Source organism: Panthera tigris, chromosome D1 (genome assembly GCF_018350195.1).
Source record: "Panthera tigris isolate Pti1 chromosome D1, P.tigris_Pti1_mat1.1, whole genome shotgun sequence".
NCBI lineage: Eukaryota > Metazoa > Chordata > Mammalia > Carnivora > Felidae > Panthera > Panthera tigris.
In genome coordinates, this window is record NC_056669.1 from 57,196,095 (window position 1) to 57,211,172 (window position 15,078).

General features: G+C 37.3%; 1 protein-coding gene across 5 annotated transcripts in view; it reads right to left on the reverse strand.

Annotated features, from left to right (window-relative positions):
* Positions 1-15,078, reverse strand: part of PPME1 (protein phosphatase methylesterase 1) — a 102,761-nt gene that overhangs the window by 47,943 nt on the left and 39,740 nt on the right. For all 5 annotated transcript variants that reach the window (XM_042959533.1, XM_007080855.3, XM_007080856.2 and 2 more), the window contains 2 exons: positions 5,930-6,023; positions 5,299-5,391 (listed from right to left, as the gene is read on the reverse strand). In XM_042959533.1, coding sequence (XP_042815467.1) covers positions 5,299-5,391; positions 5,930-5,968 — 132 coding nt within the window. In that variant the 5' untranslated portion in view covers positions 5,969-6,023. The remainder of the gene's footprint in view (positions 1-5,298; positions 5,392-5,929; positions 6,024-15,078) is intronic.

A 15,078-nucleotide genomic window follows, 5' to 3' on the forward strand; every position in this document is an offset into this window, starting at 1 on the left:
CCCCTCCCCCATTCATGCTCTGTCTCTCTCTGTCCCAAAAAATAAATAAACGTTAAAAAAAAAAAAATTAAAAACAGGTATCTACTATTACCCTGAACTAAAGGATAAGGTGTACTTCCTGATACAAAAGGTCCTCCCATAATTTTTCCCCTATGATCTCTAGGCACCTCTTTCCCTGCTCACTATCCTCATACTCTGTACTCAAGCTACTGATAATTTCCAAAACACACTTCATTGTTACAGTTTTCACTGCTTTTACATTTCTCTCTCCTTGGAATGCTTTCTTTATAATCCAACTTCTATTCAGTCTTCAAAATCTAGTTCAGATGTCTTCTCTCTTATGAAACTTTCCTTATAGTCCCCTCAATCATCACCAGAGTTAATAATTTCCTCCTCTGTTACTTTTGTATCTTGTACAGAGATGCTGTAAATTTGTCTAAAACTGAGTGCTTGAGTCAAACACTTTATCAAGAGGCTCACTCATATCTTTTATTTATTCTCACAATTTCCCTATTGACTTAGGTGTTATTATACACATTTACAGACTGAGAAACAAAAGCCTGACAGATTAAGTTGTTTTGAAATTCAAACCCCAATCTGTTTGAGATGAAAGCTGCTTAATTTTTTTGCTGTGTTATTTGTTTACATGTGCCATCTTCATTTTTCCTATCTTCCCCATTAGATTTAAAACATCATATGAACAAGAGGATAGGATGTGTTTAATTCTCTACTGTATCCATACCACCTAACATTATGCCTGGTACAAAGCAGGGATTTAACAAGTTATTTCCTGATTGGTTGATCTTATTAAAGAGTGAACTCTCATATTTTTCTTTTTTTTAAAGTTTGAGAGAGAAAAAGAGCATGTGTGCATACACGAGTGAGGGAGGGGCAGAGAGAGAGAGAGAGAGAGAGAGAGAGAGAGAGAGAGAGAGAGAGAGAGAGACTGAGAGAATCCCAAGTAGGCTCCACACTGTGAGCGTGGAGCCTGATGTGGGGCTCAATGTCATGAACTGTGAGATCATGACCTGAGCTGAAATAAAGAGTTGGACCCTCTAAACCACACACACCACTGACCCTGGCTTTCACCAAGCTAACCCTTATTTTGTTTTTCTTATGAAGCTTATATGCACAAAAGAGCAGCATTAGAACATTTCTTATTGGGGCAGCTGGGTGGCTCGGTTGGTTAAGCATGCGACTTCAGCTCAGGTCATGATCTCACGACTTGTGGGTTCAAGCCCTGTGTTGGGCTCTGTGCTGCCAGCTCACAGCCTGAGCCTGAGCCTGAGCCTGATTTAGATTCTGTGTCTCCCTTTCTCTCTGCTCCTCCCCCACTCATGCTCTGTCTCTCAAAAAATAAATAAACATTAAAAAAAATTAGAATGTATTTGTTTTCTAGCGCCTTTGCCAACACTGAGAATTAGTTTTGGATAATATTAATTTGATATCAAAAACAAATGATACCTCCTATGTTAATCATATCTGATTACTAGTGAGGATGAACTTTCTCCTGTTTGTTCTCCATGAATTGTTTCTTCATGTCCTTAGTGTCGCATATCCTGTGTTTGGGATTCTAACCATGTTATATAACTTCCTTATGTATCAGCCATATGTAAACGGCTTACTAACATTTGACAAAATCTTTAGGATAATTACATCTTTTCTTCTTTCTCAAACAGGATACAATGTACAAAATTTAACCTTTTCTTAATTGTTCAAGACTGATGTTAACTTACTCAAGGAATAACTATTGAGCAACAACTCCCAACACAGGTCCTGTATGCTGTCATATTAAGAGTGAATGAGGCACAGTTCTGTCAAGGATCTCATGATCTAGCATCCCAAATATCAATCACAGTTGTTCCCTGTCTTCTTTTGGTTGTTAATACACTCATCCTCCTGCTATGCTAGTGCCTTTTTGTTTCTATTTTACTACCTTATTTTACCAATTATCATCTGGGTGGATGTCTGAGGGAAATTCTGCTTCTCATGATTATAAGGTACTTGGGTCTGTTCCTGCTGTTTGACATGGCTGCCTACTGGATCATGTTCTAGTGTTTACGAAAATATGACCTCTGGAGTCAAGTCTGTTGCCACAGCACTAATGTTTACATAGCCATTCTTATTTTTAAAGCACTGTCACATATAAACTCATTTAGCAGGCTGGTACACTGTCAAGAATAACAACAAAAAAGGGCAGGTAAATTTAGCCAGTAAAAGCCCAAGCCATTAAGTTGAGTAGTAGAGAATTTCCTTGATTATATAAGTAAACCAGGTAAACAACTGGGGCATAATGACCTATCTATGAAAAACTTTCACAAAGTTTTGGAATGCTAATAGATGTTTTTAGAAAAAAGGAATTGAGGGGTGCCTGGGTGGCTCAGTCGGTTAAATGTCCAGACTCTTGATTTCAGTTCAGGTCATGATCTCACAGTTCATGAGATCAAGACCCATGTTGATCTGTACTGACAGCACAGAACCTGCTTGGGATTCTTTCCCTTTGCCCATCCTTCACTTGCTGCTCTGTCCCTTGTCTCTCTCGAAAGAAATAAATAAACATTAAAAAAAGAAGAAAAAAGGAACTGAGTGATAGAATACATTTAGAAGACAGTTGAAATGAAATAGATTAACTTAGAAGAACATGCCTAAGGCTTTAGTAACGTACTGATATATAGTGAATTTCTGAGAGATAAGAGAACATTGTATGTAATATTTCTTAAACTCATTTAATCACAAAAACCCTATTTCATTAATATCTCATGGGATTTGTAATCTGTAGAATACACTTTGGTAAAAGAAGAACTAGAGTATCCTCTACAATAACAAGTATAACAACGTCAGCAGCTATTTATCAATCCCCTCCTCTATGCCAGGCACTTTCCATATTACTTGTTTCTACCTATGAGATAAAAATATTTATTATCGATATATGTCAACAAATCACTTATTAGGATATTTATACATGACTTTAAAATTTACAGTTTTCATATTCCATTATTTTACATAATTTTCAAGGAAACCTTGAAATGTAAGACTATTTGGAGAATAAAAGTTTACATGGCTTGCTCAATGGTTTAAGTAGCTTCTTCAAGGATATATTACCAATACTGGCAAAACTGGGACTAGAAATCACATCTTCCAATTCCTACTTCATTTTTCCTTCCCTTAGTGTCAAAAGCAATAGCTGTTTTACAGGGAATCTGTTCTAGCCCTATGCAGATCCCTCATCTCTAAGGACTCTGAACACTCAACTAGGTAACATTAGCTCTGATTTTATATTAGAGTCCTAGGGACTCTTGATATTAGCAGATCAAAAGTTCAAAGAATATAGTGAGACTACTATTGGCTTACATAGGTAATTCTCATCAAAATTTTATAAAATCTTGTGACCCACTATCTACTGTCCTTGGAATAAAGCTTTTCCTAACCAAACATTACTTTTTGCCAAATTTCTTACGAGGTAGAGCCTGGAGTCACTATCCCTAGCAAGTTTCAACTCCGCTGTATGAATGTGACACACCAATTAAGAGGGAGCTTCTTTCCCCTCTGCAGTCACACATTTCTTTCCTTCCATGTCTTGGTGTTAGCTGCCCAGTGACAGTGTACTAGTTTAGAGCAGAGCCAGCCAAGTCATAGTACATGAACAATTTCTGGTGGCTCTGACCACCAGAAGTACCGGGCAACCGGAGTACATTTACTACTACAGCTGCTATATTAGGAACAGGCGTGTGATGCTGTTACTTGTTCGTTCAAGAAACATTCCTTGAGCATACAATTATGTGCCAGGCATAAATAAGCCATGATCTAAACCTCCAAAAAAGCTATCTAGTTGAAGAATGTAAATGATCAAAGCAATGCTATTAAGGACTTGAAATGTGGGTAGTCCAAACTGAGATGTGTTATAAGTGCCTAAAATACACACTGATTTTCAAAGACAGTATAAAAAAATGGAGTGAAATATCTCAATAGTAATTTTTATATTGATTACCTGTTGAAATAATACTTTGGGTACAGTGAGTTAAATAAAATATATATTATTAAAAATAACTTCACCTCCTTCTTTGTAGCTATTTTATGTCCCTACTAGATTTTAAATTACATATGTGGCAAAAAAGATTACATCTATGGCTTGCATTATATTTCTATTAGACAACACAGGTGTAGGGAGATGAAAGAGCCTGGGACTTACGGGCAAATCAAACAGCTATGTCCTAAGGTAGGAGAAAGGAAGTAGCAAATAAGATAGGAATCAGATCATTTAGTAATTTAGTAACAGATACGAGTAGGTGCCTATGTTGTGAGAACTATTCCCAATAATCCTGCTGCCAGGAACAAAATGATATGTTCAGGGCACTCCTAAACTCCATAGCCATCTAGATCCGTTATCTAGTACATCATTCCCACTTGCTCCCATTTTCTGTCCTTCAGACTCCCAGGTGGTAAAGAAATATGTACATCTGCTTGATATACACAAGAAAAGACGACAATTTCATTTTAGATGGAACGTTGCTAGTATTTTCCTCAGCAGTATCTCTCCTTGCATAGAGTTAAGCATATCAGAAAGATCTAGAACTGGTAGCATTCACACAGATATACATCCTCTACTCTGGACCAGGGTTTACTTCCCAGTAGCTCACAAGTACCATTAAAATATAAAGCATTATTATAAAAAAGAAGGAAGGGGCACCTGGGCCACTTAGTTGGCCATAATTCTTGATTTCAGATCAGGTCATGATCTCACAGTTCATGAGAGGGATTCTCTGTCTCCCTCTCTCTCTGCCCATCCCCTGCTCGCTCTCTCAAAATAAACAAATAAACATAAAATTTTTTTAAAATAAAAATAAAAAAGGAAAATCTTCCAAATATTTATGGAACATCTCTATGTGTAAAGTACTACACTACACTCAATGAAGGAGACAAATAAAGGATAGACATTATATCTATCTAAAGTACCTGAGTAGATTATTTCTGCTTATCTCTTACTTAAGTTATTTAGATACAGACCCCTACATATGATCAGGGACAAATTCCATCTCCCTTATCCTAATGCAATATATACACAACATTTTATAAAATATTTGAAGAATTCACGCACTAAGCTCATCCCAGTTAAGAACTTTAAAGAACAGGTGATCTTGGGCCTACCATAACAAATATTTTGAATCAACTCGCATCCCTAACCTTCTTATATCAAGCTATATGAGTGAGCACAGAATAAAGAGTTAGGTAAGTCAAATTCATCCAGAAGTAAACAATCGTTGTGATAACATCAAATATTACTATCAACTACTTACTTACCGTGAACACAGCCCAGGATAGGGCAGAATGGCCTCCTCCATGCAGAAGGAGTAGGACAGGACCCTCTGAACCACTCTTGTAAACTCGAAAAGTGTATGAATAGTTAAAGATCTAAGCATTTCCTCACTGAAGTTTTTGATTATTTTATCATAATACTGACTAGAAAACTCAGGCAGTACAACGCTCTATGCAAAGCTACAGACTTACAAACTTAAGAGACACTTAAATACAAGTTTCTGAAACACCAAACCTGTTTTTGAAGGATGGAGCCTGTATGACCACTTTTTCAATGAGCAAACAAAAAAAGATTCCCTTTGCCCTAATGAGGACATAGTCCCTAGTTTCTAGATGCCAAACTGATTCAACTCACTTGATTCATGAAACCTCCCCCTGTGCCCTTAAGAGATACACCAGTTTTAGGAATTTAATTCTTCTTTCCCCACGCATTAGACAATTTTACCCATGTAAGACGTTGGCACAGACTTACAGGTTAAATTTCATGCTTTACAAAGAACAGGTAGGGAACAAAAATGAAATAAACAGCAGGGAGAAAGAACATTTTAGAAATTCACATGTCTTCTTAGACAACATTATAAACTTGTTAAAGAATAAGTCATTTTGTAAAGGATATATCCTTGCCAGTTTCATTCTCTACTTCTACATCTTCCATGGACTCAAAGTACTGACTCCAAGAAACAGGGGAAAAGTCTCGCTTTCTTCCAGGGCTAAGGAAAAAAAGAGAGAGAGAGAGTTCAAGTATAGTTATGCATGAAAAGATAAAATCTTGATCAACAAATGCTAAATGTAAATCTGAAATGAAAACTGCAGGCAGGGGTATTTTCTCTCTTTTTTTTTTAATTTTATTTTTTATTTTTTAAAATTTACATCCAAACTAGTTAGTATATAGTGAAGCAATGATTTCAGGAGTAGATTCCTTAACGCCCCTTACCCATTTAGCCCATCCCCCCTCCCACAATCCCTCCAGCAACCGTAGGTTTGTTCCCCGTATTTAACAGTCTCTTATGTTTTGTCCCCCTCCCTGTTTTTATATTATTTTTGTTTCCCTTCCCTTATGTTCATCTCTTTTGTCTCTTAAAGTCCTCATATGAGTGAAGTCATATGATTTTTGTCTTTCTCTGACTAATTTCACTTAGCATAATACCCTCCAGTTCCATTCACATAGTTGCAAATGGCAAGATTTCATTCTTGATTGCTGAGTAATACTCCATTGTATATATATACCACATCTTCTTTATCCATTCATCCATGATGGACATTTGGGCTCTTTCCATACTTTGGCTATTGTTGATAGTGCTGCTATAAACATGGGTGTGCATGTGTCCCTTCGAAACAGCACACCTGTATCCCTTGGATAAATGTCTAGTAGTGCAATTGCTGGGTCGTAGGGTAGTTCTATTTTTAGTTTTTTGAGGAACCTCCATACTGTTTTCCAGAGTGGCTGCACCAGCTTGCATTGCCACCGACAATGCAAAAGAGATCCTCATTCTCCGCATCCTCGCTGACATCTGTTGTTGCCTGAGTTGTTAATGTTAGCCATTCTGACAGGTGTAAGGTGGTATCTCATTGTGGTTTTGATTTGTATTTCCCTGATGATGAGAGATGTTGAGCATTTTTTCATATGTCGGTTGGCCATCTGGATGTCTTCCTTGGAGAAGTGTCTATTCATATCTTTTGCCCATTTCTCACTAGATTATTTGTTTTTTGGGTGTTGAGTTTGATAAGTTCTTTGTAGATTTTGGATACTAACTCTATATCTGATATGTCATTTGCAAATATCTTCTCCCATTCTGTCGGTTGCCTTTTAGTTTTGCGGATTGTTTCCTTCACTGTGCAGAAGCTTTTTATTTTGATGAGGTCCCAGCAGTTCATTTTTGCTTTTGTTTCCCTTGCCTCCAGAGACGTGCTGAGTAAGAAGTTGCTGTGGCCAAGATCAAAGAGGTCTTTGCCTGCTTTCTCCTTGAGGATTTTGATGGCTTCCTTTAGATTTAGGTCTAAATCTAGATTAGGTCTTAGATTTAGGTCTTTCATCTCTTTTGAGTTTATTTTTGTGTATGGTGTAAGAAAGTGGTCTGGGTTCATTCTTCTGCATGTCACTGTCCAGTTTTCCCAGCACCACTTGCTGAAAAGACTGTCTTTATTCCATTGGATATTCTTTCCTGCTTTGTCAAAGATTAGGTGCCCATAACGTTTGTGAGTCCATTTCTGGGTTCTCTATTCTATTCCATTGATCTAAGTGTCTGTTCTTGTGCCAGTACCATACTGTCTTCATGATTATAGCTTTGTAGTATAGCTTGAAGTCTGGGATTGCGATGCCTCCTGCTTTGGTTTTCTTTTTCAAGATTGCTTTGGCTATTTGGGGTCTTTTCTGGTTCCATACAAATTTTACAATTCTTTGTTCTAGCTCTGTGAAGAATGCCGGTGTTACTTTGATAGGGATTGCGTTGAATATGTAGATTGCTTTGGGTAGTATTGACATTTTAACAATATTTGTTCTTCCTATCCAGGAGCATGGAATCTCTTTCCATTTCTTTGTGTCTTCTTCAATTTCTTTCACAAGCTTTCTACAGTTTTCAGTGTGTAGATTTTTCACCCCTTTGGTTAGATTTATTCCTAGGTATTTTATGGTTTTTGGTGCAACTGTAAATGGGATCGATTCCTTGATTTCTCTTTCTGTTGTTGCTTCATTGTTGGTATATAGGAATGCAACCGATTTCTGTGCATTGGTTTTATATCCTGCAATTTTGCTCAATTCATGAATCAATTCTAGCAGTTTTTTGGTGTAATCTTTTGGGTTTTCCATATAGAGTACCATGTCTTCTGCAAAGAGTGAAAGTTTGACTTCCTCCTGGCCGATTTGGATGCCTTTTATTTCTTTGTGTTGTCTGATTGCAGAGGCTAAGACTTCTAATACTATATTGAATAACAGTGGTGAGAGTGGACATCCCTGTCTTGTTCCTGACCTTAGGGGGAAAGCTCTCAGTTTTTCCCCATTGAGGATGATATTAGCATTGGGTCGTTCATATATGGCTTTTATGATGTCGAGGTATGCTCCTTCTATCCCTACTTTCTTGAGGGTTTTTATGAAGAAAGGATGCTGTAGTTTGTCAAATGCTTTCCCTACATCTATTGAGAGGATCATATGGTTCTTGTCCTTTCTTTTATTGATGTGATGAATCATGTTAATTGTTTTGCGGATATTGAACCAGCCCTGCATCCCAGGTATAAATCCCGAGGGGTATTTTCTCTTAAAGAATGAGGAGTTTTCATACAGAAACCATCACATTAAAAGTGTGTCTTAAAAAGTTCAAATATAGATTTAAGAGTAAAAATGTTAGGATTTTAGGAAGTTCATTAGCATATTTTAATCACAGATATAATCTGTGTACATATGTCAGAAAACCTGCTAATTCTCTTTCCTTGCTCTTTAAAAAAATTTTTTTTAATGTTATTTATTTTTGAGAGAGGGAGAGACAGAATGCAAGCAGGGGACAGACAGAGAGAGAGGAAGACACAGAATCCAAAGCAGGCTCCAGGCTCCAAGCTGTCAGCACAGAGCTTGATGTGGGACTCAAACCCATGAACTGTGAGATCATGACCTGAGCCAAAGTCAGATGCTTAACCAACCAAACTACCCAGGCGCCCCTCTCCTTGTTCTTAGTTATAGGCTCATGCCTATCCTCTCAAGTCACTCTAATATCATTCCTGCTATAATAATTTTTAAAAATTTTTATTTATTTTGAGATTGGGGAGCGGGGGAGGAACAGAGATAGATGGGGAGAGCGAATTCTAAGCAGGCTCTCCACTGTCAGCACATAGCCCGATGTGGGGCTCAAACTCATGAACCCATGAGATCACAACCTGAGCTGAAATCAAAAGTCAGACATTTAACCAACTAAGCCACCCAGGCACACTCCTGCTATAATCATTTTTGATCACCATTCCTTGTTTATACCTTTAATCCCTCATATTATTTCATGTTGTTTTCATCATCTCCCAACTAATCAGTACACAACCTTCACAAAAGACAAACTGGCAGTACCTTGAACTTCTAGGAATTTATCCAAAGATATGGCATATCTATTGATGTAGCATTGTTTTCAATAGAGAAAAATCAGTAACAATTTAAGTATCCATCAACAGGTGATAGATTAAAATAAATTGTGGTACACAGAAATAATATAGTTATAAAAAGATGGAAGGAATTATATACTGATAACATTCTTTGTATATGGATGAGATACACTGTTAAGTATACAAACATGATGCGTTTTACCACTTGGGTAAAATGGGAAGTATGTGCATATATAATACCTCTGGAAGAATACTGATATAATACGGATATATTCTGGGAGGGGAACTATATCTGGAAGATGAGAGGGACAATTTTCAATGTATACCCCTTTTAATTTTTGAACCAGAAATTATTTTTAAAAATAAAATTATTTTAAAATAAAACAAAAATAACCAATAAATATCTATTTACAACCTGTATCTTCAACCTTGGGTGAGACACAAGAAAGGAACCTTGAGACTTATCCTATTTCTACACCTATTCTTCTCAGTAATGGAGGGAATTCAGAATTCTATCAGCAACAAAACATTACCTCCTGCCAAGTATTTTCCTGTATATGCCATGGGGGCAAATGCAGAACAAAGTATAATACAAAACCCCTTTTAAAGACTTAAATTAGTACAAAAGCACTCTAGGTTGACTTTAATACTGTAATTACAATGGAGAAACTGCACAGTTAGGTATTCTTTCAACAGTCAAACATTTATTGAACATCTACACTCTTCTGGCATTGAACAGGTTCAATAACATTTACCAAAGGAACTTTTTTTTTTTTTTTTTTTTTAAAGAAAGGCAGACTGCCACGTGCAGCGCCTTACTTGGATGTGTCTGGAGTCTTGAAAGCTTGACTACCCGACATTCTCCTACAAATGGACCTTGAGAGCTTGTTTAGAGGTTTTAGCAGGGGAGCGCGGCTACTTGTATACCCTTGACTGAAGAACGATCCTCCTCTATCGGGGAAGGTCGTCCTCTTCGGCCAAGTGCGCAGCTTCTGGAAGGATGCACATGAAGCGGTGAGGGAGGAAGGGGACGCCTGCCTAGCCAGCCAGATCAGCTGAATTAATCCTGGCGATCAATGGGGTGACAGATGTCGCAGCCATATCACCCTCACATCCAGAAAAGGAACTTTTAAAAATACTGATGGTTGGGTTTCACTTCTAGAAACTGATTCAAATGGCTTGATGTATGGCCTAGGCACTAATTTCTTTTTAATTTTAGAGAGTGGGAGAGAGAGAGCGCACACGGGGTAAGGGCAGTGGAAGAAGGAGACAGAATCCCAAGTAGGCACCACGCTCAGCGTAGAGCCTGAGGTGGGGCTCAATCTCTCGATCCTGGGATCACGACCTGAGCCGAAATCAAGAGTTGGGACACTCAACTGACTGAGCTAGCCAGGCGTCCCTGCACTGACAATTTTTTTTTAATTTTTTTTTAACGTTTATTTATTTTTGAGACAGAGAGAGACACAGCATGAACGGGGGAGGGGCAGAGAGAGAGGGAGACACAGAATCGGAAGCAAGCTCCAGGCTCTGAGCCATCAGCCCAGAGCCCGATGCGGGGCTCGAACTCGCGGACGGCGAGATTGCGACCTGAGCTGAAGTCGGACGCCTAACCGACTGAGCCACCCAGGCGCCCCATGCACTGACAATTTTTAAAGATCCCCAAGTTGAGAGAGTTGAGATGCCCGAGTTGAGAGAGTTGAAGAATAAAAAGGTAGAGTAAATGATCTGGAATGAGAGAAGAGTTCAAATTCCTCACAGTTCCTACCATTTTCCAGTATTTCCCTGCAAATCTCTAACAATTAGAGTATGTATTTGGGGAAATTCAAATTACCTAAATTCTTTCTGCATTGGATTATAGTGACTGAATAAAATAACATGTCTTTCAAAAGAATCTAATACATCTGAGATTTAGTAGTTGCTCAGAAAACGGATAAAATCCTAACTTCTGATAGAAAAACTGCCTCTGTAGAAGTAATTTCCAATTTCAGCATTGACTTATTTTTTCTGGTTTGCTAGTTGTACTTGAATTCCTACTGGAAAACTAAAAGTAGAACTCTTAATTCTACTGACTCACCCATCACTCACAAATCCACCTACATATATACTAATTTGAGTATAACAACCACACATGGTATGTCAAACATGTTATAATTGATTTTAAGGATCTATGCATGAATTTTTGATGTCTGGACTCAGGGCATCATCACAGTAATAGTATCTAACATTTACTGTGCCACAACAGTGAGTCACTCTGCCAAGTAATTTATAGGCATGATTCCATTTAATCCTCACAAAACTTCAAGTTATTTTTATCCCCATTTCACAGATGACAGATTTAGAGATATAAAGTCACTTGACCAAGGTTATACAACTAACTACTAAATGGCAGTGACAGGATTCAAATCCAGTTCCATCACTCTTAAAAGTCTCTGCTCTTTACCCCAATGCTATATTAATTCTCAGATCCTTTCTTTTCTCTCTCACTCTTTCATTTATGCTTCTGAAAAGTAATAAGGCTTTAGAGTACGTTATCAGAAGTTTCCTTTTCAGGGTCTTTGCCAAAGGCCACAGAAACTTTCCAAGTTGGCCAGGCACCAGAGAAGATTACCCGTTAAGGAGAAATTACTTTGTATAAATAGAAATTATTCCTAGGAGGACACCTTCCACTTCTAATTCCCTTCATTAAAAAAAATAATAAAGTTCTAAGGACTACCCAATTTATACCAACATATGAGTAATTCCCATCTGGTTAAAGAGCCAATAATCTATACCTCCAAAGGTTGTTCCTACTCCCACAGAGACTTTCCTGGCATACTCTTTTGAACATTTGAACACATAATTGTTTATATACTCTACGAGTTCAGGTAATTTTGCAACCAGTGTTAGACATGAAGTAGACAGCAAGATCTCACATCAATCTTTATATTCTAGTCAGAAAGAATACTCTATTTTAATGATGTAGTTTTGGTTTATAAAAATAGTTTGTGGCACAAAAACAGACACCCAGATCAATAGAACAGAATAGAGAACCCAGAAATGGACCCACAAACATATGGCCAACTAATCTTTGACAAAGCAGGAAAGACTATCCAAAGCAGGAAAGAATAAAGACAGTCTCTTCAGCAAATGGTGCTGGGAAAACTGGACAGCAATATGCAGAAAAATGAACCACTCTGGAAAACAGTATGGAGGTTCCTCAAAAAATTAAAAATAGAACTACCCTATGACCCAGCAATTGCACTACTAGGTATTTATCCAAGGTATATAGGTATGCTGTTTCGAAGGGGCACATGCACCCCGATGTTTATAGCAGTACTATCAACAATAGCCAAAGTATGGAAAGAGCCCAAATGTCCATTGATGGATGAATGGATACAGAAGATGTGGTATACATATACAATGGAGTATTACTTGGCAATCAAAAAGAATGAAATCTTGCCATTTGCAACTATGTGGATGGAACTAGAGGGTATTATGCTAAGCGAAATCAGTCAGAGAAAAACAAATATCATATGACTTCACTCACATAGAACTTTAAGATATAAAACAGATGAACATAAGGGAAGGGAAGGGAAGCAAAAATAATACAAAAACAGGGAGGGGGACAAAACAGAAGAGACTCTTAAATATAAAGAACAAACGAAGGGTTGCTGGAGAGGTTGAGGGAGGGAGGGATGGGCTAAATGGGTAAGGGGCATTAAATAATCTACTCCTGAAATCATTGTTGCACTATGTTAACTAACTTGGATGTAAACTAAAAAATAAATGAATAAATAGTTTGCTTTTTATGCTTTTAAGCCTACCTATTTTATAGTCATTACAGCCTGTATAGGCTCTTTTTAGCTATAATTTTTAAAATAAATTAATTACTTTCTTTCCCCAAGAAGTCATAATGGAAGAATTTTGAAGTAATGAAAATAACTTAAAAAAGCATAACGAGGTTAATTTATACTTTAAAAATGAGGTTTTATTCACCAAAATCTAGTATATGTATTATGCCGGACCTGAGGTGGCGTGATGGGCAATACTGGGGTAATTATAAAACTAGTGACACAATCCCTCTGCTCTCAAGAAACTAATGTTAACTACATAAATATCTAACATAAGGTAGAGTTAAATGCCCTAAGAGATATAGCTAAAGGAGGGAATAAAGATTACTTTAAAAAAAAAAAAAAGATTACTTTTAGCTTAGGAAATAAAAAGAGGTTTCAAAGAAAAAGTAACATTTAAGCTATTAAGCTATTAAGGCATTGAAGGACAGACAGAATTTGGACTGATGGAAATAGGGAAGGGTATGGAAGACAACTCCGGCAGAGAGAAGGGCACCAATAAGAACCCAGTATGGTGTCTGCCTGTCATAGTGAGCACTGATAAAAGACAAAATAAAATAGTTAACTGCAACAAGGTGGAAATAAGTAAAACAGTTTTGAAAAACTAAAAGAAACTGATACAACTAAAAGCAGATCATGGAAAAATAATGACATTAGATGCAATATAGTGGGGAATTTATTTCTTTTTCTGTTATTTGTGTGTTGGGGTTGGTCCCAAAAGCCTGATAGAGTTTCAGTGGTTCAGATTAAAGTATTTTAGAAAGATCAATGTGGTGAAAGGTACAAGATGAATTTGATTCCGGAAAAAAAAAAACGTTGCTGCAATAATCTGGTTAGAAGATGGGAGTCTAGACTGGCAATGGAATTAAAAAGGAGGGAAACATAGAAAACTTTTCAAAAAGGCAATCAACAAATCTCAGGAATGTTCAAGATATGGAAAATGACTGATAGTAGAACCCAAGTCAATTCTGAAGTTTGGAACTAACAGAGATGAATTATTAAGTCCAACAATTGGTAAATAAAAATCTACACTGGGAGGTAAATGTCCACAGAATTTTTTTATGTCAGAATAAAGTTTATTTCAAACCAACATAATAAATGTATAATTTCCTTCCAAGTCTTGTTACCGGAGGAAAGAGTTTGGCAGACACGGAACAAAATGGTACAGTGGGAGACACAAAGGAAATACAATTCCTGCCTAAATCATGTGAATCAAATGTGCTTTTAGACCCTTCGCTATTGTCACAGACTCCATTCAGAAGCTTTATAAACCCTCATTCCAGAAACCAGTGCACATACATATATTCTGCACACAACTGCACTGGCTTCAAGCTCATGTATGAATCCTAAATAAGATCTCTGGGCCTATACTTTGACCATAGCAACCTATTTCTGGCAGAAAGACAAAAAATTTAAAAAGGAAGAAAATTATGAGGAAATACCACATTCTTTTTTCTTTTTTACATGTTTATTTCTTCTTAAGAGAGAGACAGAGCGTGAGGGGAGAAGAGCAGAGAGAGAGGGAGACACAGAAAGCAAAGCAGGTTCCAGGCTCTGAGCTGTCAGCACAGAGCCTGACACGGGACTACAACTCATGGACCATGAGATCATGACCTGCGCCAAAGTTGAATGCTTAACTGACTGAGCCAGCCACCCAGGTGCCGGAAGTGATACTACATTCTTAATACTTCCTAAACCTAAATAAGTTTTCCATTTGCTACACACTAAAAGTTTGTTTTCATAACCCAGTTCTGCCTTTATTAATTGTGTGACCTTGGCCAAGTCATTTAATTTCTCTATGCCTGAGTTTCTTCATGTGAGATAGGGTTATAATGCCAATTTTATAGGGGTTGTAATG